Genomic DNA, 27,301 nt, shown 5'->3' on the forward strand with positions numbered 1-27,301 from the left:
CACCGCGGCCGGCATCATTAATTACGCCGGTGCCTATTTAAATGAGTACAAATAAATGTACAGCTGGATCGAGACCACGCGTTTTCTGCTCCATCGCCTTTCCACGAGTAAAATCCTTTCACTTGGGCCAAAAAGCTTAATATTGTGTTGCACGCTGGATCAATGGAGGAAAAAACTAAGTGCACTTCTTTGTGTCAAAACGTTTTGCAAAGGAAGAGAAAAATTGTTGAAAGTTTGCTTTTAACCAGCAACAATGAAGAAAAATATACATAGTAAAATTTTTAATTATTCAAAATAATTGTTAAAAAAAAAGGATTTTGAGCTTTCAAAAGCAAACTTTGTGGACTAGGTAAAATTGTGAAAAAAGTTGTTTTATTTAAATAAAAAATTATCCTTGCACTTGAGAATATTGCATTGGAAAGCTCAAGCTACCAGATTTAGTAAAAATGGCTATAAAAAACCCCGTTTTCTTTATGAGAAAAATTTATAGACCATTTTTGAACCTCTCTGATTTTTCTAACTCTCAAACTGGCTTCTAAATTGAATTCGTAGTGCATATCTTCGGTTGGCTGACTGTCAGTTTTAATTATTAATATTTTATATATTTTTTTTTTTTTACTAATTAAGAATTTCAAAAGGTTCTTATGACTTATGTAATTTGAAGGAGAAAAAATTGCTTATAAATTATAAAAAAAACTTTTTTTTCCGCCCCAAAAATTATCTTCTCCAAGAATCTGCACTTTTCTTTAACTAACCAAGCTATATGGGCCGTTCGTCTTATATAGCTCCCCTATTAAACGCAGCACCCTCTCTATTTCGGGGGTGTAATCGAAGGAGCAAACAGCTCTCTGGCTCTTTCTTTCTCTGGCCTTGATGCTTGTTGGTTGGCAAACCATCTCCGCAATTCTCATCCTCTTTTCGGGAGCGCACAAACATTCGAGATTCATCAGCGGAGGACATGCGAGAATCGCCAAAGGGATGACTGATGTTGTTGAGATGCGCCGCCGGTCTTTCTCCCTTTGATGCTCCCGTTTTATTTTCTATTAGCCGAGATATCTGAGAGCGACCGGACCGGCCTTTTCATATCCAAAAGAGAAGAAAATTAAAATTGTCCGGCGCTGCTTCAAAGAGGAGGCCCATTTTGATCAGCCGACGAGGAAAAAGAGAGCCTTTCCTCTCCGCAATTCGGAGTTTCCATTTGGATTTCAAATAAAATGAATGAGTCACTGAGTTGCATTATTTGATGAGGAATTACAGTCCGGAAGGAAATTATTGTAAATTCAAAAATCTATTTTAAATAATTGAAATTTTCAAATTATGAATCACATATTAAAAAAGCATCAAATGTAAAAATGAAATCTTGATAGATAAAAAATAAAATATAAGAAAGAAAAAAATTCATTATTAATTTGCATTGTTTCCTGGTTTTCCTTTCCAAGCAGATCCGTTTGCCAAACTCGCGGGCCAAATTTTCCCAGTAAGTGGCGGCCGATTTGGCGTTTTGTGCGGTCGCGAGGCAATTAGAATTCCTAGAAGCAGCTATCCTGCAACCTTTTATTTCAAGAGAGACGCAGGGAACGCGCGCGCGAGAGAGATTATTCAAATTCGCGGTCGCGCCGGGATATAACCTTGGATGCAAAAATGATCCGTAGCCCTCAGCATATCCACCGAGAGCATTATAGAGAAAGTCATGGCAATTTTGCAAGCGGCCGTAATATTCTAGCTGCCGCTCGGAGAGCAATTTGCGATCGGGCACGGTGCTCCAAATGCGAGACAGACAAACAATAAGAGCGCGGATGATCATCAGGTGTGAGCAGCCGGAATGAATAGAACGAAAAAAGAATGTAATATCACAGGCATGCATGCATAATTCTAATAATGAAATTTGTATAATGTGTTGTCGACAATAAGCCGTTTTGGACAAAAGCTTCTGGACACAATTTTTTAAGGTTCTGTGCTGGATTTGAAAAATTTCATGACGAATCTGGATTTTATTTTTAGAATTCTTTTTTTTTTAACTCAAAAAGTTTGAAATTGATTTTATTCTGAACTATAGAATTTTTATATTATTTCCTGATGAAATAAATATTTTTGAAACTTATTGTTTTATTTTCTTACTGGGATCTTTGTGTATATTTCCAAAACAAATGCATGTCAAAATTTTTATAATAAAACAAAAAACACATGTTTCTATAATAGACAGAAGACCGTTTGCCCAAGAAAAGCTTACTGTCAACAACATATGACGCGCCGGCCAACACACGAATTTAAAATATAATCGCATCAGCAGGCAGCTTGATATTGAAATGAGTGCACGTGTCCTTGATGAAAACGGCTAATAGCAAAAAGTGTGAATTTACACTCCAAATGTAATTAGTTTTTTTGCAGCCCATCCGACGCCGCGGAGATTAATTATTATTGCTCTCACGTTTTAATAATTTAAATGCAAGCGCAGTTATTATTGTTGTGTGTATATTATCATCATCTCCTGCTTTATTGTTTGCACTCGCCTGCATTAATTTTCGATGCATAACGAGCTGCATGTAATATGAAACAACGCGAGCATTAGCGCAGGAAGCAGCTGGCGTGAATTTTTGATGCGCTATTGATATCTCATTGATACATCACATCTCTCGCTCCTTGGAGAGAGAGAGAAAGAAAAGAAGGAGGCGAGAAATGCAAATTGCCCCTTTGTGTTTGACCCTTCTACCAAATCAGACCATGCGCACATCTTGAGACGGACAGAATTATTTATTCATTTTGAAGCGCTCATTTTGCCTTCTTAAGAAAAAAGAGCATCTTTCTAAATTTTTGGCCAACGAAAAAAAAACAGTTATGATTTTTGTCTACATGATATGTAAATAGTAATTAAATTACTGTAATTTGTTTTGCATGTTAAACACATAAATAAGCTGATGATCAATTTCATTATTATAGTAAATTGAAGACTGCAGAATTTGCTAACATTTTGCTCAAAATAATTTCAAATTCTTTCATTGGATCCTGAAATATAAAATTACTTAAAGCTTAATATTTTAAGTTCCATATAATGTGTATTTGATTTAATTTTAAAAGGGTCTACACTTCCTAAATCACAATTTAATGTTCAGCAACTATAGAGGGTTCTTAAGAAAAAATTGTAATTTATACTTCATGAATTAAATTCGCAACTTTTAACTGCATGACACATTTTCATTTAAACTTGATCGTCCACTTTCAAAAGTATAAAAATCACTCAACTGTCCATTGAACGTAAAAAGCGACATAAATATTTTCCCAAGTAGCCCCTGGCCTTGCTAATTAATTAAGCTCCGATTTCAATCAAAGAGTTTATATATTTTACGAGAAATTAAAACGCGCCGCGCGCACCGAGGGGAGAACGCCCTGTCATTTAAATAATAAAATTTCAATTTGCAAATCGTAAATTTGGTTTACCTCTTTGCTTGTCACTTCTTGTTCACACACAGCATATATAAGTAGAGAGAGAGAGGGGCTAACCTTGGCCGCAGTTATAATTTTGCCTAATTTTTATTGACTCATTAAAAACTTCCTGGCCGCCAAAAATTCCCAAGAGATGAAGTAGTTTTATAGCTATGCATGCATTTCTTATACATCTTAAGAAACTTTAATGCGCACCGAAAAAAAAAGAACAGATATTTTTATCGTCATCTCTAATTTTTGCTCTGATGAATATTCAAATCAGCTTTTCGGGGGCGAGCACGGCCGCGCCGCTAATGAGACTTTTCATTAATGAGAGAGCTTATTAGCATCTCGCCTCCCATGTTTTGACCTTTCTACTTTTTGCCCCGCTTGTGACGTCAAGATTATTCGAACCCCCCATCAAGCCGAAGACAATTGTGTATATGTGCCGCTAATAAATGCTCTCTACCTCTCTCATTGTTTACATGCAGATTTAATGAGAAAGAGAAGAAGAAGAAGCAGAGATGCAATTTGAATTTCAACTGCGAGGCAAAAAAGAGCAGCCACGGCGCAGTTTGCATGTTTGATTCTCCAGACCTGATAAAAATTATAATGCAGCAACACACATTGGAAGCTGGCTAGGTTTTATATCCGCTAATGATTTTCGTGCATAATTATACACGAACTGAAATTTTTTACTGTTTTCTGGAGATCTCTGGTGCATCATCAGCAGGAACTGTTCATAATAAAGTCACCAACGTGTGACGAGGCTGCATGCGATCTGTTGGGAGAAATGGGAGAGGCCGCCAGCAATTTTTTTGGAAAATTATACATATCACGGAACCGTCGATCTGATAAAGTTTTATAACAATTTTATGCCCAAAAACATATATAAAATACACTTCATGCGTTGTTGCTGCTCTTTAATTCACAGGTTCATGCATGTAGAATTAAAATACTAATTAAATTTAATTTGGCGTGCCAATAATGGAAGAGAGAGGAGTGCAGTGACACTCCCTGCTGTATTTTTATGTATCAAAAAAAAAATATATAATGAGCCACTCTTTTATAGAAATTCGTTGCCGTGCTTTTTTAATTACCCGTTGTTGGCAGATTTTTATCCCCCGTACTAAAATTAATCCGGAAGCGAAGATGGAAAAGATATTTTCGGTTATTAATTTTCGGCCGGAGAGGAGAAATAAATCGCTGGAAATTAATCGCATATTATGGAAAGAGACAGGCATATACGAGTTTAAAGAAAGAGTCCCTTTGTTCTTCTGTGGGTGGCAAAAAATTAGTGAAGAGAAGTGTATACGGAGTGACTTTTAAAAAATCGGCCGCGGCCAAACAGTCGCCTGATAAGGATCAGTCATTACGCCGGGTGTGTACTATGCATATGTGTGTGTGTGTATATAAAGTTTTAAGTTTACAAAAGAGCAGGTCGTGCCGTTCGGAAAATAAAAAGAATAATATAACAAACGACGAGACGAGAGAAAACGAAATATGCAAAAAGCTGAGCTTGTGCAGGAGAGAAAGACCCTCAGCAGCTTGAACTTTTAAATACATGCGATCACGATGAATTACAAATTAAATCGTGAAATGCACTTAATAATGCGCTCCTCGATTTATTTTCCTCCATAACAGGAGGAATTTATAGGAAAAAGTGAAAAAAGCAAGCTCAATGGACTTGATAAATAATTAAAAATAAAATAATCAAAACGTGGTAAATTTGATCCAAACCTTTTTAGCTAAATAGAAAATAGAAAATTTTTCTAATTGAATTTTTCATTACAAAAAAACTATATAAGAACTCTCTCAAAAATTTTTTTTGTTTTTTAGAATTCTCAATCAAAATTTGGGAATACTGCGAGCTCAAAAAAGAGCGAATTAAAACTATCCCTTATAGGATAAGAATTAGATGCATAAACATTTGATCTCACAAAATTTTGTTGCTCAAGAAAATCACGCCGCGTTGCATTTTTAGAATGAGGCACAGTGATTGGCACCGCGGCTAACAAAGAGATTCCGCCGATAATCAATCTCCTAACGACTTTTGTTCGCCGTCATACCAGACGAGAATTTTGTTCAGAAACTCACGCGAATTAATGCTAAAACTCACGCCACCGTTGAAATTTATTTCAAAACCCGGACAGTGCAGGAAATTGGATTTTGCATCATAAAAAAAGCAGCCATAAGTTTTTGCATCACTAATAAGATATCAGGTATATTTTTCGGCAAAACGGCCGCGCTAAGAAGAAGAAGTAGAAGTTTTTTCACACAACAATAAATGCCTCCCCTCGGACTTTTTTATTCCTTGCGCGCTTTTTTTTACGTATTTAACGTTCTTTTTTTAGATCCCTCTCGCGAGATTGCCACGGCTTTTTCGATCGCGGCGTGCACTGCACTCGAATTCTACCTGCATGCGTGATTTCTGGTTTTTTACTCATTTCGTGGCCCCCTTTCTTGCTGGGAATATGAGAAATTTCGCAGCATGCTCTTTTCCTCGCAGTACGACGAGGGATCGATTTCATTACCACCCCGAGACCCCGACCTTTGCTCTGCTTTAGAAATTTTCAATAAATTGAATATTAATATCCAGACCAACTGCCAAAAACTTTTCGTTTTTCATATGAACGATGTTTGCTCGGTACGAGACTTCTTCATCAATCAATTTTTTTGAATTTATTTAAAAAGCAAAAAAAGTAATGCGAGATCTATATATTTTTAGAGAGAGGATTTTAAACTTTTGAATCAAAACGAACGCCATAACGGCTTTTGATCGAAGATGGCGGCCTGTTTGCATACTAAATAGACGAAGGGGTTGAGCTCAGTGATGTGTAGCGAACGATTTCATTCGAAATTTATGCGCAGCAGCCAATAACGGCGCATCAGAATATTCAAAAAGGGGTTCGTTCGTGTGTGCGCCGCGTGTTTGCAGGCAACCCCTTTTTTTATAATTTTTTGTACCGAACTCCTTTCGTTCCGCATTTACTTAACTGCACGGGCGCAACCCAAGGTTCAACACACGTCCAACATACGACGCACTGAGGGCAGGTGCTGCAACTTTTTTGTATTAGTTCCGATGCGGCACGGATTTTTCGTTTGCGGCACCCTTGCATTTCCATTTGAAAGAGGTGCAATTTTTTGTATTCGGCGACCCCCTTTAACAGAAACCCTTTTCAATCCTTCATCTTCTTGAATTTAAAATTCCCTTTTTGGCAGCCGCTGTTATTCACACAACGCACGCATATAAAAGAATATATATAAAAAAAAAAACGAGAGACCCGCCGTCTTTCATAATGCAATAAATTTAACTGCTCTCCAACTTCTTTTTTTATTCCTCTCTCTTTCATTCAGGCCTGCTGCAGCGCGTCTGCCGTTCGTTTGCCGCGCACACGCGGATCTCGGGGCGTGTTATTTTATTGTATACAAAACAACCCTTGCGTCCCCAGCCGACATTATTATGCAACCGACGCGGCACATAAATAAAAATTATTCGGGCACGCGATGCTCCATTGGTCGCATTAGCATTTCACACAAAACGAATCAAAGGGTTGAGTTCAATCCGCGTTCTCCATCTTGTATTTTATGTATTCAAACGAGCGTCGCGTGCTATGAGTTTTTTATTCAAACTTTTTATATGGCCAAGAGTTGAAGCGCCGGCCCGTGGGTGGATCGCTTTTTCTCCTCTCACATTCAGATTTGAGCTCCAGTTTTATATCTACGAAAAGCAGGGCGGGACTTGTGTTTGCTTTCCTTATGTATGCCGCCCTATTTGCATCTCTGAAAAAAGCACCTAGGTGCGTCGTCATGGCAACAGCGGGTGCTGCGCCGAATCATCTCGCTCGCAGCCTGCGTCATGCGCCTCGGATTTTCAACACCCTCGCAGGCGAAGGCGTGAAAAATTCGATTATAAGAGAGGGAAAAATATGAAACAGGATTCAGAGCTTTGATTTTTTCAAAATACCAAATTGGTGAAATGTAAACAGACGCGCGCTCGGCTGGTTTGTGAATTAGAAAAAGGGTGCGTCGGATGAGCGCATCAGCTGGGGGTGGATATTGCTGCTGGCTGAATGAGATCAATTTATTGGCCTCTTTCCAACTGCGATTGTGGCGGTGGCATCATTTGGGGTTCAAGGGGCGCCCCAATGTGCTTTATGTTTGTATGCAAAAAATTAATATTTTATGAAAAATTGTTCAACTTTAAACTTTTATTAATTTTTATAACTATATCATTATATTTTTATAAAAATAACACCAATAAATACAATTTATTAATATATTTATTAAAACTTTTATTTATTTTTGGCTATTTAATTATATATTTGATTTGTTTACCTCTATTGTTCCAAATTATTTATTACTAAAAGTTTTAGATCATTATAAAACTTCAGTAATTATTATATATACTTGATGTCCCAAAATTAACTTTTATTCTTAATTCATGTAATTCATTTACACTGAGTAGTAACTGAGGGTTAAGTTTGTCATGAAAAATTTCATTTATGTTATGATATTATCCAGTATTATATATCCCCTTATCGCATATCCACGAATCTCCGCAATCTCTCATGTGTGATGCAGCGTCGACAGACAAATCTGCGACGATTTTCCTAACAAATGGCAACACGCGTCCGAATCACAAGGAATTTGTCACCTGATGGCCGCGGCTATACCATACTCGCTGCAGCTTTCACGCCCCGCCGGCCCCGGGAAATTTATGGATCTCCCCAAACTCTGTTACATAAGAAGAGCTACTGCGTGCCGGATTTATGATTAATTGGCAGTCCGATCGGCTGCATTTATCAGCCAGAGCTTTCAACATTTGTACACATCTGCGAGTGTCATTCATCTTTCCTTCGGCCGGAGAAAATATTTGTACATTTTTTTTATCGAAAAAAAAATCTATGCAGTTCCAAGAGCGATAGATTTGCATGCAAAAAAAATGAGTTGAATTCTGTAATTTTTACAAGCAATTTTAAAATGAAACTTTTTTTAATTTGCTTCCCTCGATCAAAATTAAATTTACTTGATGAATAATTGACTTATTTTGTGCTGTATCAAAGGATATTAGTTTTCAATCAAATACAAACGGACAGAGATCTAATTGCACCGGCTGCACTCCTCTCAAAACGTTATCAGCAAGGAAAGAAAGCAGAAAATCGAATCTGTGTGGAGGAGCCAAAGAGACGCGGACACCTTGCTGCTTCTCAGCAATAGAGCATTTTTTTTCTCCGCTGCAGCCGATCTGTGGCGGGTAAAAAGTAAAAAGGACGAGGACTCGTGACAAATTCGAGCTCTTTCTCTCTCTCCCCTGTGTGTGCTCTTCTTATTTTTACACTCTGGGTGGCCTCTTTTGCTTAAAAGCGGTGCAGAGTAAAAGAAAATGTACCAACGGTGGAGTGAAATTTCTATTTTCCATCCTAATGTGGGGAGGAAATTAAATCATGCAAAAAATAGTAGCGCAGCTTTTAATACAGCAAAGAAACTGCGCGCGCCGAGCAGATGAAAAGCTAATGGAGTTTGCTTGCTTGCTTGGTCCAGCTCGGGTCGGGGCAAAAGAAAGAAAGAAAGAGCCGCGTGGAGCGAGAGCACTCTCCGGCGGCGGCGGCGGCCGTGCGGTATTGATTGGCGAGTACACAACATTGTTGGCACGATGACATCACAGGCGAATGTTGAGGGTGGGTGGCGGGCTGGCCGGAGAGCAGACGCAGCCAGCAGCATCAAGGGGGTTTGCGTTTAATAATAATGGCGAGCGAGAGCGAGGGACCTGACCGTCCAGCGGGGGAAGATGAGATGAAAATTACGCCGCCCCAAGAACGCGCCGCTTATTAGTCTCCCGCAGCCGGAGGGACTTTTGGTGCGGAAAGAATGCGTTTTGCTCGCGTTTCCATCCCAGAATAGCCCCTTCTGAATGAATATTTTAGCATAACTTCATGAAATATTGCTCAAATAATAAATAATAGAAGAGTGGAGACCCGTTCTAAATCTATTTGCATAACAGATATCAATGATAAGGTAAGGTTTAACAGTTTTAAATAAAAAAAATTTAATTATTTCCATATTCAACGGCTTGATGTAAATTACATAGCACATGTAACTGAAATTTAAAATATCAAAGATAACTTTTATTAAATTTAAAATATAAAAATAAATTTTTAGTTATGTAACAAAAATTAAAAAAAAATTATTAAAAATATATACTTAACTAGGCAAACTAAAAATTTGTTATTTAATACTTAAATAAATTATTTTACTAATGAATTTTTAACTTATTAAATTTGGAAAAATGACTTTTTACTAACAATAAAGAAAAATAACACCATATGTATGAACTTTTTTATTGCATATCTTTACAATCCGACTCTTGTTCTTTATTTTAAAACAAAACCGTTCCCCAAAAATTCCAAACACCTCCCGTTTCCCCGAAATTATCAAATAAAATTGCTACCTTTTACATATCCAGAGATGAAATTCTACCAAGCTCATATAATCACCAAACACAGCTACCTGTCATTAAATGAGTGCCTCTCTCTCTCTCTTTCTGTCTCTCCACACCTCTTCTGAAAACGGGTTTCCCTCCCTCTTTTCTCCTAATTTATATGCTCTTTGTTGCCCTTTCGCGAATTTGCATACCATCAACTCGCGGCACGCAGAAATCGAGCGATAAAATTAATCGCACACGAATCTAACAAGTCGTTAGCTTTGTTTTTTTCCTCCCAAAGCTTTTTGTCTCTCTCCCTCTTTTGACGAAGACAATAATCAACACGCAGAAAGGAAAAAAAAAACAGCAGTCTGTATAATATAATGCATAAAAAATATGCGTGCCTAACTAGTTGATACCTCTGTCTGTCCGATTCATTATAATAATATGCTAATGCGCCCGCTGCTCATGGAAAAAACTGTCATCAGAGCGGAACGACGGCGACCGCGAGCATCTCCCATTATAAAAGCGCGACTTTATTATAATGAGCAGAGGAGTTTTTTTTTTTTTAATTATTTTACTATCCGCCGACTCATCAACCTGCTGCACGCATAAAATTTCAATATTTGAGGAAAAACTATAAAGATAACACAAAACACAACGCTATTCCCTCTATAATGCTTTATTTCATGTTTTTCCTTTCCTGGCTGTTCACAGATAAATGTTGGCTCGGAGACGCAAACGATTCTTGGAGACAGGAAGTGGTGGTCAAAGATGAGGAGGCTAAAACCACTTTGCACGCCAGACTCGGACTTGGTGAGTACAAAAAGAAACAATGATTCATTTTTAGGGCAAAGAAATTTTCCAAAAAATTTAACAAGACACGTTTCTACAATATGTGATTATAATTATTTCATGTTGATTTCAAATGAAGAAAACTATTATTTATTTTTCTGGAAATCCATACAACTTCAAATAACCTCTCTCTGTTCGAAAAGTTGACACACCTCTTAAAGAAGTGTCACGTTAATTTTTATTCATTCTCCATTCCGAACTAAGTCTCCAGAGCCAAAAGCCACACTTGTGTGTGCGTTACTTATTTTTAGAGGTTCACGTCATAAGCTCATTTTGATTGAGAATTGGATAAGGGAAACCCCAGCCGGCACTCGATATTTTTCTCGGTAAATACACGCACAAACTAAGTGTCCGAGCAAACTCGTTTAACCCCAATCTTTGTCGAGACTAGTCTAGGATAGACGTGAAACTTGACTAAATTGTCCGAGCTAAGATCGTTTAAAGCTGCTCGGTTAATTTGTCCGAGCTAGCTTGTTTAGAAGCCTGTTTGTCTGAGGCAGCTCGGCTATAGTAAACAAGATTGCTCATACACAGCAAAAGATCTGCAAGTTTGTAAAAATAAATTATTTAACTTGATCAAATTGTCCGAGTTTGGGGCTCAGAAATGGAAAAATCTATCAGTTTCCCCTGTTTTGAAATGGTTTAGTCCAAATTCCTTAAGTTTGGAAACGGTCAGTGTTTGTCGGAGAGCTGCAGAGTGAAGATAGTGCAGGATATTGTGGTAGCATTGAAATTCTACAAGGTAATGAAATTTTTGCAGCAAAATTTAAATTTATACCAATAATTTTTAATTTTTATTTTTTAGGTTATTTAATGGAAAACAGGCCTGTGCTGTTTATATCTGGAGCATCTTGAGCTAGGCGCTGGGAAACTAATATCAACTTACAATTAAATGAAAAGGTACTTTTTTAAATTATTTTTTGGAAATGTCTTTCGTTTTGCAATTTTAATGAAATTCCTATGTTCCTGTGGTTAAAAAATATCATTTGTGCTGATTTTAGGAACCTCGAATTGATTTGGAGCAAATAGACTTGCAGCGGAAGAGTTTTGTGCAATAGCGTTCCGAAGCTCAGCGCTGATTGTGATGTGTTTAACAAAAAGAAGAAATGGACCGGCCGAATCAAGTGATTTTTGTGTTATGTTGCAAAAGGAGCTATATAGTGATAAGGAAAATTGGAGGGACGTATGCACAAGTTCGAATTTTGACCAAGACCAAAATCTTTCGGAATTAAGGAGCTTTAACCTTCATCTTACAAACGCAATGTAAAGGTATACTATGTTGCCAAGCTATCTCATATTTTATTCAATCATATAATTTCTTTATTTTGCTGTGTTTATGAAATAAAGACATTTCTTTCAGCAGCATTTTCCTTCTCTTATTCCAATCAATTCCAACGAACTTTTACTTCCAAATAAGGAAAGCTATATTAGCCAAAAGAGCGTATAGCAATTATAAACGAGAGGGATTTACTAATATAAACGAGCTAGCTCATTCAATGTGTCCGAGCAGCGATGGCTAGCGACTGGAGGTGCCCAGCAAATATAACCGCGACAGGTCGGCTTCTGTAGCTGAGTAGCTCAGACACTGTGTCCGAGCTAGCTCGTTTAGTCTAGTTGGGGTGTTACTCTACTGCTTCAGACAAGCTTATTTTTGGGGTCGTTTTTAGAGGAGTAACTCGGACAACGTAGACGAGATCTCGACCACTTAGTTTGTGCGTGTAGAAAAAAAGTGACATTCGTGCTTCAAATTAGATTTTTACGGTGTATGTTGAAAAAGAATTCATGCTAATAATTTCAGTAGCGAACGAAATGGGAAGAAAAAGTGGATGAAAGCGGAGAAGTGATGAAAAAGCCGCCGAGAGAAAATTTACTGCCCCTTTTCACACTGCACGCAGGGACCTAACAAAATCAATTTTAATTTTATCGGCCAACTTGGTCCCTCTCTTGGCTCTCAAGTAGCGCCACCGGCTCTCTCAGCTTGATGTAATTCACTTCTCGCCGGCGTCACTTTGTGCGAGAAATTCGCGTCTCCCCCAAAGGCCATTCAGTGGACAATGCCCATTCCATTTCCCATCCATCTACAAAGCTTTGGAAAGAGCCTCGCTCGATTCGCAAGAGGCTATTTAATAATCAGCAAAGTGTGTGCGAAAGTCGAGCCCGGCAGCGAATATAAAATGCTCATAACTGTTCAACGGGCACGGCGTCGTGTATGAATTTATTATCGTTTTATGATATTTGAATATCGACGACGATCGTCGCATATCAAGCGAGCCCATTGTTATTCAGCGACGCCGCGAATTTCAACGGCACACGGATGTGCGCGCTGCGGCCGGCGATTTTATGCAAATCTCCCACCTAAGGAATTTTTCAACTGAAAAACAAATGCTGCGAGCGTACGGCCCCTGGACGACTCGAGTCATGCACATGGGAACACGCGGCATGGGGACACTCATTCACATCGGCCGACAAATGCTGAGAGTGTATTACAAATTTATTTTCATACACTCGCATACATCAAAGCGATTTCCTGTTCTGGACGCGCTTACATCACGAAGACAATAACGTTTGATTAATCCAAGTCTTTGAATAACAATTAAAAATAATAAAATTAATATTGAAATAGCAAACATAAAGAGAAAAAGCATTTATATACACTTGAAGTGGATTTCATGGGAAAATATATAAACCAAGCAAACCTCGTAGCAGAAAAACAGGTATTTTTGAAAAGAGGACTGTTAACAATTGGAACGAGTTAAATCAGAAATTTGAAAACTGCTCCTCTGTTCAATTCAATTTATATTTTTATTGAAGACGATTTAAAAGTTCTTTTATTGCGTCAGAAAAATAATAAATTTTTAATTGCAAGCTGAGCTGTTTATTGTATAAAAATGAAAATGATTTATTGTTTTTGGTGAATTTTAATTTTGGAGGCAATAATTTAATTTTTATATTAATCTGATACATATAAAAATTGAAATAAAACATGAACTTTTATTCAGTTTGTTTATTATATTGCTAATTATATTCAAAATCAATATGTTTTCATCAAATTGTTTATTTTCATTTATTATCTAAAAATTATAAATAAAAAATCCTTGGTGAACATTGGAAATTTCCATTCCTTTCACTCATTTCTTTAAATATAAAAATAAGTTATAAGTCCTTCAAACAAGATGAAAGTTATTGTATTTTTGTATGGTTTAAATTTTTTTAACACTTTACCGATCCATCAATTTTTGACTGGCCTCTTCTTTTTTTAAACTGTCACAATTCGTGACTAAATATATTTATGCACGGCCTCAGGTTCAGTCGGTTTTTCCTTTTTAAAAATAATCTTATTCAAAGGGCTCTGTGTGATTTTAGTGTGAATAGAGAGCGTTCTGCTCTCAAAAGGCACAACATTTTCCTTTTACTGCTGTCCAGCAGCATTCACTCTCAGTTTTTCGGGCCAAAAACTTTTGCTTTCAGCCTCCTTATGTACTCCACCTCTATATATGTGTTCAGTGGGGGGTGGTATGTGTGTCCACGCTGCCGTGCCTCCCTCGCAAACACATGTGCAGCTGACTTGAAACCCTCTAAAAGATCATTAATAATGTGCCCTTGCTGGACTCGCACACTCACAGAAACTTTTGCATTCTCGCGTTTCTCACATAGCGCCGTAAAAAGCAGGCAGGGGTCTTATTTTCTCAAGATTAAGACGCTCGAAAACCGCCCCTCGAGATGCAAGCAGATACGGCCGGCCGTGTCAAGACCTGCCTAATATATATTTTTCCCACATTCTGCATTTCCCTATAGGCAGATGATGACGAAAAGCAGTTTCGAACATGGAAACGGTCTTAGCCGTTGGGCAATAATCGTGTTCGAGAGAGATCTTTTTTTATTTTGTATTACCAACCACAACAGGGGTGGTTTTATTTTCCCCATTTCGGCATAATAAAACCCACTTGCGTGTGAAATTCAAATGCTGTACTGCTTGGTATGCGCGGTTTTTTTTGCATTCTCGTCTCTCGGCGTTCGTATGATACATGATGGAATGCTATGGGGTAGAAAATCAAGTGTAAAATAATGGGGAGAGCGGCAGTGGTGCCGGCCGAAGATAAAAAGCGGCAAAGTTAAAGACCGGTCAAGCGTATTCCCGCGGCCTCGGAAAATATATTGAAAATTTTATCGCACGCCTTTCTGCGCTTTACTCTGTGAGGTAAATATAAATTTAAAACACTCCACGCATGGCACCCCCTGCAATTTTTATATACTAAATAAACACGAGTGCGAACTGCAAAATGCGGCGGCGTCCCCATTCGTCTTTTTGTTTGTCGATCCGGAAAAAGGCATCGACCAGCAGCCAGAAAAAAAAGAAGAGGAAAAAGCCTGCTGGTCAAGTGTGCTTGACCGTGCAGCTAAAGCTCCCTGCAATTTGCTCTCTTTGGAGTTTCGTTTTAAATTTTTAATTTACAAACTAAGTGTAAAAGTGCTGGAAAATGAAAAATAATATACATCACAATGATACAAAAATATAAAATTGACACATAACTTCTTTTATCGACATACGAAAGTAGTTGCAAAAAAATTAAATTTTTTATGTTTCGCTTAATTTTATTGCTGATACAAATTAATTTGTATTAAAAAAATTCTAATTTAAAAATCTATTTACTTGAAAGATTGATTTTTTTTTTTTATTTAAGTTATATTAAAAATAATTTCGTTTCCTATAAATATACTTGCAAAAAGAAATCAAGTCAAATTTTTTATAAATAGACTAATACCAAATGAATTTTTCACATTCATATGGTAAAATTACAATCTGCTGCGTGGCCTATCCTGTATTTTTCATTCGGTATAGAGTAGATAACAAATAATATATCAAATTAAGAATGATTGGATCAAGTTAAAAAGAGAAAGTATTACATTAAATTGTATAAATAATTAAAATCATCGTCTAATGCAATTCATCAAACAGAAGACGCTACTTAGGCTACTCTCTCTTCATATAAAAGTGTAAAATTAAGACTTTCATCTGATGAGCATTTTGAATTTATATTTATTTGTATAAATAATCAAATCCAACTGAGCCTCTCTGCAGCTCATTTTGGAACCGCCACGTCTCTCTCTTCCATCACCAGAATGAATGTTAATTGTCAAATAATTATACACGGCCATCCACACACACAGCAGCCTAACAAGACGAGCCAATTTGATGAGGCCAAATTCAGGGGTCCCTATTCCGTATTCATCTGCGTCGATATCCACAACACTTTTATAACTCTCTCACGTTATAATTTCCAGACCGAGCCTATATTTTTTTTTTAATCTCAATTCCGAGTTCTCCTTATTTAGTAACCGTTGGAGAGAGATAGAAAAACATAATCTCCAAACTCTCTGGACGTGCGGTATAATGACCAAAATAATTATTAGGAAATTAGCTTTTCCAGCAGCCGGGCGGAATCATAATTTCGGGTGCGCATAATGAATGACGTGATTTGATGTCACTGCGCCCAGCAGCATACACAAAGAGAATAAGGCCCCCGTCATTACCAGAGACTTTAATAAATACACGGGAGACCACAAACGCCGGCAGCGCTTCTTTCGTCAGAAGTGATTATTTCCGCTTAGGATGCATCTCGGAGAAAATTGGAAAAGAATAATTTATAATCACTTTTCTCTGAAAAATGTGTCCTTCCGTGTGTCTTGTTATCGAAGGCCAATTACATTCTTCAGCCTCTATTTTATTTCATGCCATTTAAATAACAATGACAAGTTGTTGGCTCGGATTTAAAAAAAAAACCAGGCCTCCCCCTCGTCTCCACGCAGAGAGGATATGCAAGGGACGATTTTTCGGAAGAGGGAAGACACTCAATTTGTCTGCTCGCGTGATAGGGGTGAAATTTTTATCAACTTGAAACTCCACCCCTAGCCGTCAGCAGCCACCCCCGCCGTTTTCACGATTGCGGTTATGCAAATAAGGCGTGTAATTGAATTTTAAAGCCACAGTTCAAGAGATTTACCCTCTCGAAATAAAAAAAATCCAAGTAGCTCTCGGGGGAGTTGTTGAAGAAGCTTATTTTTATATCCGCTGGGGACCTTTCTGCCCTGCATGATATTTTACTTTTCTCAACAAGTTTTTCTTTATTACGAGAGATGCTTTTTACATGCGCCGGTTTTTGTGTTGATGTCATTAAAAATATATAGGAGACGAAAGTGATTAAACTAATTGCAGAGAGGCAATTTCTATGTGCCTCGTTTCGGAACTGCAGCCGCTCTGAGTGGCCCGATATCTGGCGCGAGATATCTTGTGATTGATACGCGGTGACGTTGGCGTAGAAATTATTTTATTTCTCCGCTGCTTTTTGACATGCAAAGTTATGCTCACACGGTTAGTGCCCTTTCTCGGCTTTTCTTTGCGCTTTGTACCGAAAATTACGCCAAAAGAGATCGGATCGCGGTGTGCACGAGCGCCGGGCGTCACCCAAACAAACCGTGATACAAAACAAAAGTTCACTTAAGCACAAACGAGACGAAAAATGTGTAAAAAAAAAAGGAGCGATCGATGTCCACAAAAGCAGAAATGGAGAAAAAGTGAATGACGAGGAAAGGGCATAAAATTTAGCATCCTATTAAAGACAAGCAGGTTGAAGATTTTTGTGGTCGTATAGATAAATTATTTTTAATTTACAGCTTTATCTTTTGGAAATTAAAAAAAAAAGTAAAAAAAGAAATATGTTTCAAAATCGCATTAAATAACGGCTAATTTTTGGTATTGTTTGATAGAGATGGACTAGCATTCCCAAGTTTTAACACAGAAAAATTTTTGAAACAATTTTGAGAGTAATAATCTTGAAAGTTCCTAATAATTTTTTTTTTTTTTAAATTCATATGTTGCCAATTTTGCTATAAAAAAGTCTCAAATCAGTAAACATGAATATCAATGAATATAAACTGTTAAAAAATTAAATCTGACTTTTTTATAAAAGAACAAATTTTTACCATAAACTGTCGACACAAAAATTTGGAGATTTCTGGTGTATTTATATTTGAAGATTAATACTCAAATTCGCAGTAGTTTCCTGTCTGTGGAAATTCGCCTCGGGAAAAATCGGCTGCGTGTTTGAACAAAGGGCCGGGGATATGGCAAAGGGAAATGCGATCTGCGCGCGTGTCGCGCCACTAAAACGTTTTCTGCAGCAAAATCGCCCCGTCGGAGAGAGCGAGCTGTAATTGGATCGATTTTGTTTAATCTTCATGCTAAATATTAGTCATCATCCCCCTCGTCTCTTTCTCTCTCGCATCCCCCGCTCGCCAGTGGTCAGCCAGCATCTCCTTGCCATCTATCGGAAAAATCCTCGGACTACCCCGAACCCCAGCCAGCATCCCTAGCACCATCTAAACAACCCTGAAAATGTTAAAAATCAGTATAGCATCAACTCGTCTAATTAAATCAGTTCAAAATTAACATCGTGGTCGGGAAATGAATGTTTTCACAAAGGTTTTTAATAAGAAAGGTTGAGGAGAGATGGAGCTTGTGCGAAGAGGGTGCGACGGAAAGGCTACTTTAGTATGCGAAGCCGTGGGGGAAGAAGTGCTGGTCAGTGCGTGAGCTCTTCTTTTTGTCTGTCAGTCTGCTCACGGCGCGCACACGCGAAACACACAACCATGCTGGACACCTCGTCGCGATTCGCGATCTTCAGGCAGCGCCAGGCCCTTGGTTTTTGGAGTGGTCGTAAGTTTCAAATTTTATTTGATTGATTTATTGATGACAAAATCATTGGTAAAATATTAACCAACTTTGAGATTCTTTTACTAATTCGTAAAAATAAATTATGCTGTCTAAAATATTTTCCTTTTTTAATTGCGTATCTCGTTTAATTTCTATTAATTAATTGCGTGCCAAATTAACAGCGTCGTTTGGGAACAACTTTTATTACTTTTCGCTTTGCTGTTTTTCGCGGTTACTTTATCAGATGTTGTTGCCGCTGCCTGGTTTCGGGCAGAATATTTTTCTGTTAAACGTCGTACACACGTTATTTCGCATTATAGCCGAAATGATGGCTCACATACTCGAATAATCGTCCGCGATTTTAATTAGGAGTAACCAAGTGTGGGGCGAATTAAGATCTTCAGAGTAGAAATAACGCGAGATTGCATCACTTGTAAGAAATTGTGTTCCGCGAATTTGTCGCGCCTCGCTCTTTAATGCAATTATTCTGCGCGGTGCACAATAAAAGAAACTCAACTTTGTCGTCATTAATTTAATTACGCTGCACAGAGACGCTTGGTAACGAGCACAAACTTTAAAGAGCTCTAAAATTAAATTTGTTATAAAATTCAAGTAAATTTGCAAATAATTTAATTGATTTTTAAATAAAAACGCTATCAAAAATTGTGCGAATTGTAAATTATCAGAAGTTAACAGTTCTATATTTATCCCCGCAATTTCCTCATTTTTTTCAACAGGATTATTTATAGACCGAGCAAGTCTAGCGAATATTGTGTTAATTTATTCGCAGTCTCGTTTGTCACGCGTCGGTTTTCCTTTAGGAAAATCGGGCCCGCCGCCGATGTGTCGTTTGTATGGGTTCATTTTTATTCCAGTGCTCGCGACGTCCTCTCAAATTATTCGCTCTCATTTCGCATCTCTTTTTTATTCCAACACCCACTGCTGCATTAGTACATTTTTTTCTTCTTCGTTCGCTGCAAATTAGATTTGCTCATGACAAGTGAGTGAGTATATGAGAGGTGTCTGTCTTCTTATAATATAAAAAAAACGATCATTGCAAAATAGGAGTGATTTTATTGGGTCATTTTAAATACATAGGCGGCTCGTCATGCGCGTGCTAAAAAGGTCTTGCTCGGCTAAAGTCAACTGCAGAGAGCAAAAGAGACGCCGATTTCTCTTACGCAAAATTAGTGCAGTGCTTGGATGGAAATCGAATGAGATGCTCATCTTTCAAGTGTTAAAATATCTTTAAAACACTTTCTAACAATTCAAAAGGTATTTTGTATTATCTAATTTATTTAAAATCTGTAAAATTAGTTCATAAAAATATAATTAAATATTTATTTATATTTATACAAAAATAATTCATTTTCAATTGGGTTTTTTTTTATTGCAATACAATTTATTAATAATTTGCCTAGCTTCCGAGACAGATTTTCAATATTTAACTTAAAAGATAATACTAAAATTCCTGCTTGCCATCTTATGTATAATTAAAAGATTATATAATTTTTTATCATTATTAGTAAATTTGATATCATGCTTTGCTTTTATTAATTTGAGAAATTTGATCAAAAATTACAACTTTACTGCATTAAAAATGTTTACACAAACTCAAGGTTCTAGTCAAGAAATTTTTATGATTTCAAGTAAGAAAACTATTTAGTTTCAATTCATGTTTATTCACTGGGCATTCTCAGCCCAAATACCTCATTTATGCTTGTTTTTAAAATCAATTTATCTAGTTAAGTTGGTTTTTTAGTAATTGCCGTAATTCCTCGCCCTCGCCCATTAGTAAACGTCCATATATCTGTCGGCCGAAATGAGCGTCGAACCTCCCTGATGGGCCTGCCAGTCGAGGTTTCAATTAATTTTGATACGAACTGCGGCCGAACGTCAGCCACTCTTTTTATCTCGCCAAAAATAATATATCGAAAAGACAACGACACGTTTTCCTTTCTTTTCTTTATATAAAAGCGACAATCAGAAAAGTTGGAAAGGGACACACGTCAATAATGAAGCTGGACACATTGTTAACGAGTGTCATTTCATTTGGTCCAAGTTGCAGAGATGAGATAAAATGAAGAGAGCTGTCATTACCCGCGCTGGCAGCGTCGCCTCCCTAATGGCTTTTCTCTTTTTCCTTCTTATTCCCCCTGAAGGAGATCGCATTGTGCGTGTTCAGGAATGCGAAATAAATGCATATATGCAAGGAAGGTGTTATTTACAAGCCTGGGGCTAAATCTATATCCAAATCTCGCGTCCCCATCGGTCGAAAATTGTGGCCTGTTGGGCCAGCCGGATTTTCATAGAAATTGACCACTTGAGCGGAAAAAGCATGACAAATCTTTCACCACTTTTAAGCTGTGATGAGTGTGAATAGGTGCGATTTCCTCAGATTGGGAAAAAAAAAAGAAGAAGCCTTTTTCACCAGGCGGAGTACTTTTCGCTGTTTTGGAAATTACAATATGTGTTCCAAGAAGCGTCCTGGCAATCCTCTTTGGAAATGACAGTTCAGAGAGAGATGTCTCTTTAGATGTAAAATGCATTCAGGCGAATTCAGGCCCAGTGCTAACCGACTGAAAGTAATTCTCTCTTACTAGGAAATACGTCAACAAATTTAAATTTGACAAACGGAAAATAATTCTCTGACACAACAAACAAAATTTCTCAAAAAAAAAAAAAAAAAAAAAAAAAAAAATCCTATTATTATTTAAAAAAAAGCCCATGAAATTAAAAAAAAATAATAATAAAATAACACTCATCTTTGTAAAGCCACGCAAGTCAATATTTTTTAGTAATTTTGCTTAATTTCTGGAATTTTTGGACCATTTTGATTTTTGGTGTTCCTATTATTGGAGATTGATTTTTAATGAAATCAAACCAGAAAAATGTTTCTGAAATTTGTGATAGATAAAGAAAATAATTGATTTTCCTTTCTGATTTTGGTGTGATTGCGAAAGGCTGTTTTTTTCGCAACCACCTCCAGATCCATTAATCCGTTGTGGTAATGGCGGCAATCGAATTAACTGCCGCGCCAAATGCATTTGTTTTTCGCTCCCGCCGGGTCAAAGGTGTGTTCCCTGCAGGTGGCTTTTCCGATCGACCTGGTGCGCGCGTCATATTATTTTTAATCGGCCGAGCACCCCGGCTGCAAATGCGATTTCTCCCTTTCTCTATCCCGCCGCTTAGTATGTAATTTACTCGCGACCGTGCAGTAATAAAGGATTATTATTATTATCAGACATTTCGCGAGAGGTTTGTGCCGACATGAGCTCGGCGGGTGTCGCCATGGCAACTGTGCGCGAAAAAGAACAAGAGGAGGAGCGAAATGGAAGTATGACAAGTAGATTGCATGCAAAGAAGCAGAGCAGCCGAGCGGACGGAGCTGATCATGCGCCGCGACTTTGCATATCATCAATAATTCAGCTCCGGCGCCTGCCATACCAAAGGGTGATGGGCTTGCTCGACGCTTTCGGCCAAATCATGCGTGCGGCTGTCGGAATCTCTCACATCTGCATCTTATTTTTTATTCTGCCAATTGTTGCAAATTTAAGGCAAATATTTTTCGTAACGGAATTGTGCAAAAGAGCACAATTTTGAAAAAATTTGAATATCTACGTTTAATCTAAATTTAAATGAATTATTGGGGCAAATAAATTTTTGTAAACCAATTTTATTTTTTAATTTTATGCTTCTGAGCTTAGAAAATTCAGACACTAGATTTCTGCGAATTTTATCAACTTAATTCAAAATTTCTTCGTTTTAAAGTTGTTTAAATGAAATTTTAACAAAGAATTTTTATATTTTTAGATTTCTTTTACAATTTTTTTTGCAGATTTTTATTTTTACCATTTTTCTTTAGGAATTTGTTCATTACAAATTTCAAGGTGAAACATTTTCATAATGTGTGAATATGATATAATTTCAAATTTCAATGCAATTTCAAACTTCGTTTTAAATGAAATTGCTCTAAGGCCTTTAACACAAACTGTTTATTAATGAGCTTTATTTATGTTACCTATAAATATTTTGTAATTTAATTTGTATTTTAACATTTCATAAATTTATTATTTTAGAGTGTTTTTGGCTTAAAAATAATTTTTATGATATATTTATTATTTTTTAATTTTAAACTTTTCTAAATAAATTTAATACAAGATAATCAAAATTTACTTACCGAGCATTTTATTTTCAAGTTAAAAAATTTTGCAATAAATAATATATAAACTAGGACAAAAGTCAAATATTTTGTCAGATCATATTAATATAATTGGGTCTTCCTGTCGTCTTGCGTATTTATTAACTTAATAATCGATATCTCCATAATTTATACAAAATTATTACAAATTTTTTTCAACGTTCAACTCTTATCAACTAATGAGAAAATGGGTAAATTGATCCTGTCCAACATCGGTTTATCAATCACAGGACCTGATTTACACATTATATTAATCAGCATTATTAGGCAGTGGAGAAAGTACTTTTGCAGCACGAATATACATTTCACTTCTTGCAATCAGCAAAAATAAATTATTTATTTTCTTGCAAGTATGTGCTGGCGGCTCTGTTTTTTCTAATTGCGATTGGCATGTCACGAGAGCGCATCGCGCGCGCAATGTTAATTTTGTATTAGTCATGCCCCAAATAGCGCGCGTCTCTCTCACTGCGAATTTAAATTATTATTTCGCCGCGAATTTCAAGTACTTCCGAGAAAAGCAGCAGATGCTCGGCACGGCGATGTTTGTTCTTTCGGCGCGCATCTGTTTTTCGCTCGCTCTCGTGTGATTTACGCGACGAAGAAAAAGAGCGCAGCTCGTTTTTATTTCGCTCCATTTCCATAAATCAATTTGGGCCGGAATGGAGAAAAAGTGCCCTCGTCCAGCATAAGACGAGGCCCTTCGTGAATATTTAAACTAGTGTGTGCAGCATATAAAAATTATTGGCCATCAATTGAGAGAGGCGCGCACACACGCGCGAGCACGATGGGGTGTCAATTTATATTTCATATTCGGACGAACAATAATAATATTGCGTGATCGCCGCTCGTATATGCACAACGACCAGGCCGGCACGTCTATATGCAGAATTATGAATAATTCCGAGTTTCTCTCTCTGGCCCACCAACTTATTTTGAATCCATACTCGGTTTGACGCATTTACAGTAAAGTTTTCAATGTTTCATTTGCAATAATAATAATTTTTATTAAAAACTTTCGATTCTTTCCAAACACTAAAATTACTTCAAATGAGGTTGTGAGCTAAAATTATAATTAATTAATTGATTTTTTTAAATTGAAAATCTCAATATCATTTAAATCAAAATAGTTAGAATTGAAATTCGACTTGAATACAATGATTTATTGAATTATCTGATTTTATTTAGTTAAAATATGAAAAAGAAAATCAGAAAAATTGCGTCAATTTATAAGGCTCATTGAAACGGTGAGCATTGCATAGTTTGCAGCAGGGGATGCGTCGAAGCCGGTATGGATTGGGAATGAGTTTTCCGCCGTGTCCGCATCGTTTAATTTGCGCCCTGTTGTGCCGGCTAGTGTGTCCCGCGCGTGAATTATGCATGGCCGAGACGGTTTACTCTTAATGCCCCTATCGATCGGAGGCTGTTATGCATCTTGGGCCCCTGTCTGTGTGTCCGGCCGGCCGGCTCCATTCGTTATTGAAAGGGCCATTTGCCAACGAGTTAAAGGCACCGCAATGCTTCCCCAAGGTGCCACAATTCAACCCCTCGCACTCCCCTTGTTGCAGGACGCGCCACCACGCGTTCTTGGCTCCGAAGCCCTCGGGGAGCCTGAGCCGCCGTCCGAGAGGTGATGATGATCGAGACACCTTCGACTTATTTGAAAACAAAAGTCAGAAGTTATAATTTGTGGCCATCTTTTTTTCTTGAAAATTAAAGACATTAAATTAACAAGATAAGTTGTTAAATGAAGTTATGCTATCGTTCAGATTTTTTAAAATTTTAGTACATTTAAAGTTGCTTGTTGCTGAAATTTAAATTTCCCACATACTTTTTTTAACTTTTAATCTTGTTAGCAGTTTCTTATCATATCAAACTTGTTAATTAGTTATTAAGAATTTACAATTTATACAATTTAATTTAATAAACAAAAGATCACGAACTTGATTATATTTTTGTATCTACAACGCATGATCAATGAAAGTTGAAATGGAAGTATATATTTATTAAAATTTTATCCTAAACCCAACAATAATCGTAATTTTGTTAAAAGTTAGTCAAAATGAATAAATAAATATTTTTGCAAAGTAGTAATGAATAAAGTTTTTATAATAGTATTAAATTAAAAATTTTATTAAATAAGTTTTAAAATTAATAATCAATAAAGGTGGTTTTAAAATAGTTATAAATAGTAAATTGTTTAACAGCTTCAGTAAAAAAATTTCATAATAAATAAAGTTATTATTTTCCTTCCCTTGCACAGAAAAAGGTTAAACTCTATTATAATTATTCATTCACGCTGCTTCGGATGCGCCTATTTTACATTTTATCAGCTTCAAACTCCCCTCATCCATCAACAGAATTGCCGAAAAACTGGAAACGCCACTTAAAATTATGTAAAAATGAATTTATTATTCGTTCGTTACGCCCGCTTCCTGCTTTGCCACAACGGCGACCAGAAGATTAGTTGTCATTATTTGGCCATTTTTTTCCGATGGAGAATCAAACAAAGAACCGCGTCATCTGCCGACAAACGCAGCATGTGCGGTGCAGAAAGTGACCATGTGATAAAACACCGGCTTGTGGCCACTCGAGCAGTCACTCATTTCTACATTTTATTTTTAGAATGGGAAAAAATCGATTTGCATAAAGTACGCGGCGTGTTAATTTGAATTCACTTAGCGTGCACGAGAATACACACATAAAAAACTAATAAATTTTTTAAACCCGGCTTTATCAATCTGTGTTGCTGCTTCGTGTGCTTATGAATAATTAATTAATTAAGGTGCTAAACATGATGGTTTAAATGACAGCTCGAGTATGCATGTCGTCGCGAATGGACAGAGCCCTCGACGCTTATCAGCGCCAACCAATCGCCGGAATAAATTATACATACATGTTTGTGAATATAACACGCCGGCGGAATGCGGTTCAGAATTTAATCAAATCGCGCTCATTACTTCTTTTTCGAGCGAGAGAAAATTAAATTCACGTAACAAACAAATAATTTAATGCCAAGCATGCTTTGCCATTTTCTGGAATTTCTTTCGACACGACGGTGTTGCAATTCTTTATTCGCGCACGCTGGAATTTTCTGCTCATTTGCCTTATATTTCTTGTTCTTTGTGTTCACAGCAGAGCCGATCACCCGCTTGGACCGAGACAACATGTCCTCGTCGCCTCCCAGAGGTGAGTTGCGAAAATTATTCGCATATTTTAATAATGAAATAAATTTTTTTTTAAGGGAATGCGTTGATTTTGTTTAAATTTGGTTTCAAAACTTGAAACTTGAAATGCCTAAGGAAATTTTAACGAAATCGTTTTCATTCAAAACAGTTTAAAATATAAAAAATTGAATTATAAAACTCATTCCGTCTTAAAGAGATTTTTTGTAAATTTTTGATAGAAATTCTATAAAAAAATGTGAAAATTTGAAGAAGAAGAAAAAAATATCAATCTTTCTATTTTCTTTACATATGTAGTATCTTTCAAATTCCAATGCAATTAAAACTACAATAAATATAAAATTGAGCAAAAAATAAGGAACGTCAGACACCACACTAATTAAAATCTTTCGCTTATAAGAAAAATTATACCTTTTTCGTATTTCTACTTTTAAATTTTATTGGTGCAAGTTTGTAAAAATTTTGGTTCATTCGCATTCTTTCATAGAACTCTGTTTTAATTGTTAAAATTTTCTTGTATGTGGAAATTACTTCTTGTATTTTTAACATTTTTAATTAAATCTCATTTGCGAAAGGAATTAACGCTTCCCATTTTCGGGGTCGTTCGAAGCAATAAAGTTCAAAGATGGTTTTCTCCACAATTAGTTTCTTGGTCTAGGGGAAAATTTCATTTGCATTTGTCCAAACGCAAGTGCTAATTTGCCGCATAATTATTCAGAATTCCGAGTACTTCCTTGGTTATGCGCGCGCGTAATTTTCAAATTTCCGCAGAATCGCCGAAAAATAGCTCGGCGGCGTAATTAAATTCATTATATTCTCAGACTAATTTTGTAATTAAAATTTCTCATTGTTCCGTGTCCGGAGACGAATCTGGGAATAATGAAGCCATCCTCTCTTATGTCGGCGGTCGGTCAGATAAGAAAATTATAAAATGCTAATATCTCTTGAAAAAAGCAACAACTCCCCAGATTCCGAGAAGCTGCGCTTAAATTTTTAATTATTACACCATCGTCGTTACAATAAAAGCGTCTCGTGACCTTAAAGCGACTTGACATGTGTCTAATTGGCTGCTGCACTTAATAACAAACAACACGAAAAAACCAACATCTTATTGCCGGTCCAGCAGACTTGGCGCCACCACTCGCGCTCAATGCAACAAATAAATTCAGCCTCTTTTTAATTAAAAAACCGTCCACTTCTGGGAATTAATGACGAACTAATGAATTTTGTAGACGGACAAACACAATTCCGGTGGGGTGATTAAATTACTTTGAGATTGGATTCGCTCATTTTTCAACCGAAAAAAGTAAAATTAACTCCGAGCGCAGACTAACTTTATATCGCGGCGGTCGATCTCGTTCCCACGCGTTTGCATATTGTGTGGATTTTTGTGATAAAACGACCTTTTTCGTTTGCACGCATGCTAATTAATCGTCTCACCCCACACTTTGCGTGGATTTGGCGCTCGCGTGACTCGACCCCTTTCGAGCAGGAGGAGGTTTATGGAA

The 27,301-nt window shown here is 36.9% G+C and overlaps 1 protein-coding gene across 4 annotated transcripts in view; it reads left to right on the forward strand.

Moving 5' to 3' along the window:
• LOC132193646 (POU domain protein 2-like) overlaps positions 1–27,301 on the forward strand; it is a 55,900-nt gene that overhangs the window by 17,074 nt on the left and 11,525 nt on the right. For 2 of the 4 annotated variants that reach the window (XM_059614438.1, XM_059614456.1), the window contains exons 2-3: positions 10,562–10,660; positions 25,744–25,797. In XM_059614438.1, the coding sequence (XP_059470421.1) occupies positions 10,562–10,660; positions 25,744–25,797 (153 nt within the window). Of the gene's footprint in view, positions 1–10,561; positions 10,661–18,331; positions 18,414–25,743; positions 25,798–27,301 lie in introns of those variants that run through there. The other 2 variants (XM_059614447.1, XM_059614466.1) reach the window with 2 other exon arrangements.

Source organism: Neocloeon triangulifer, unplaced genomic scaffold (assembly GCF_031216515.1).
Source record: "Neocloeon triangulifer isolate White Clay Creek 2 clone unplaced genomic scaffold, ASM3121651v1 ptg000001l, whole genome shotgun sequence".
Lineage (NCBI taxonomy): Eukaryota > Metazoa > Arthropoda > Insecta > Ephemeroptera > Baetidae > Neocloeon > Neocloeon triangulifer.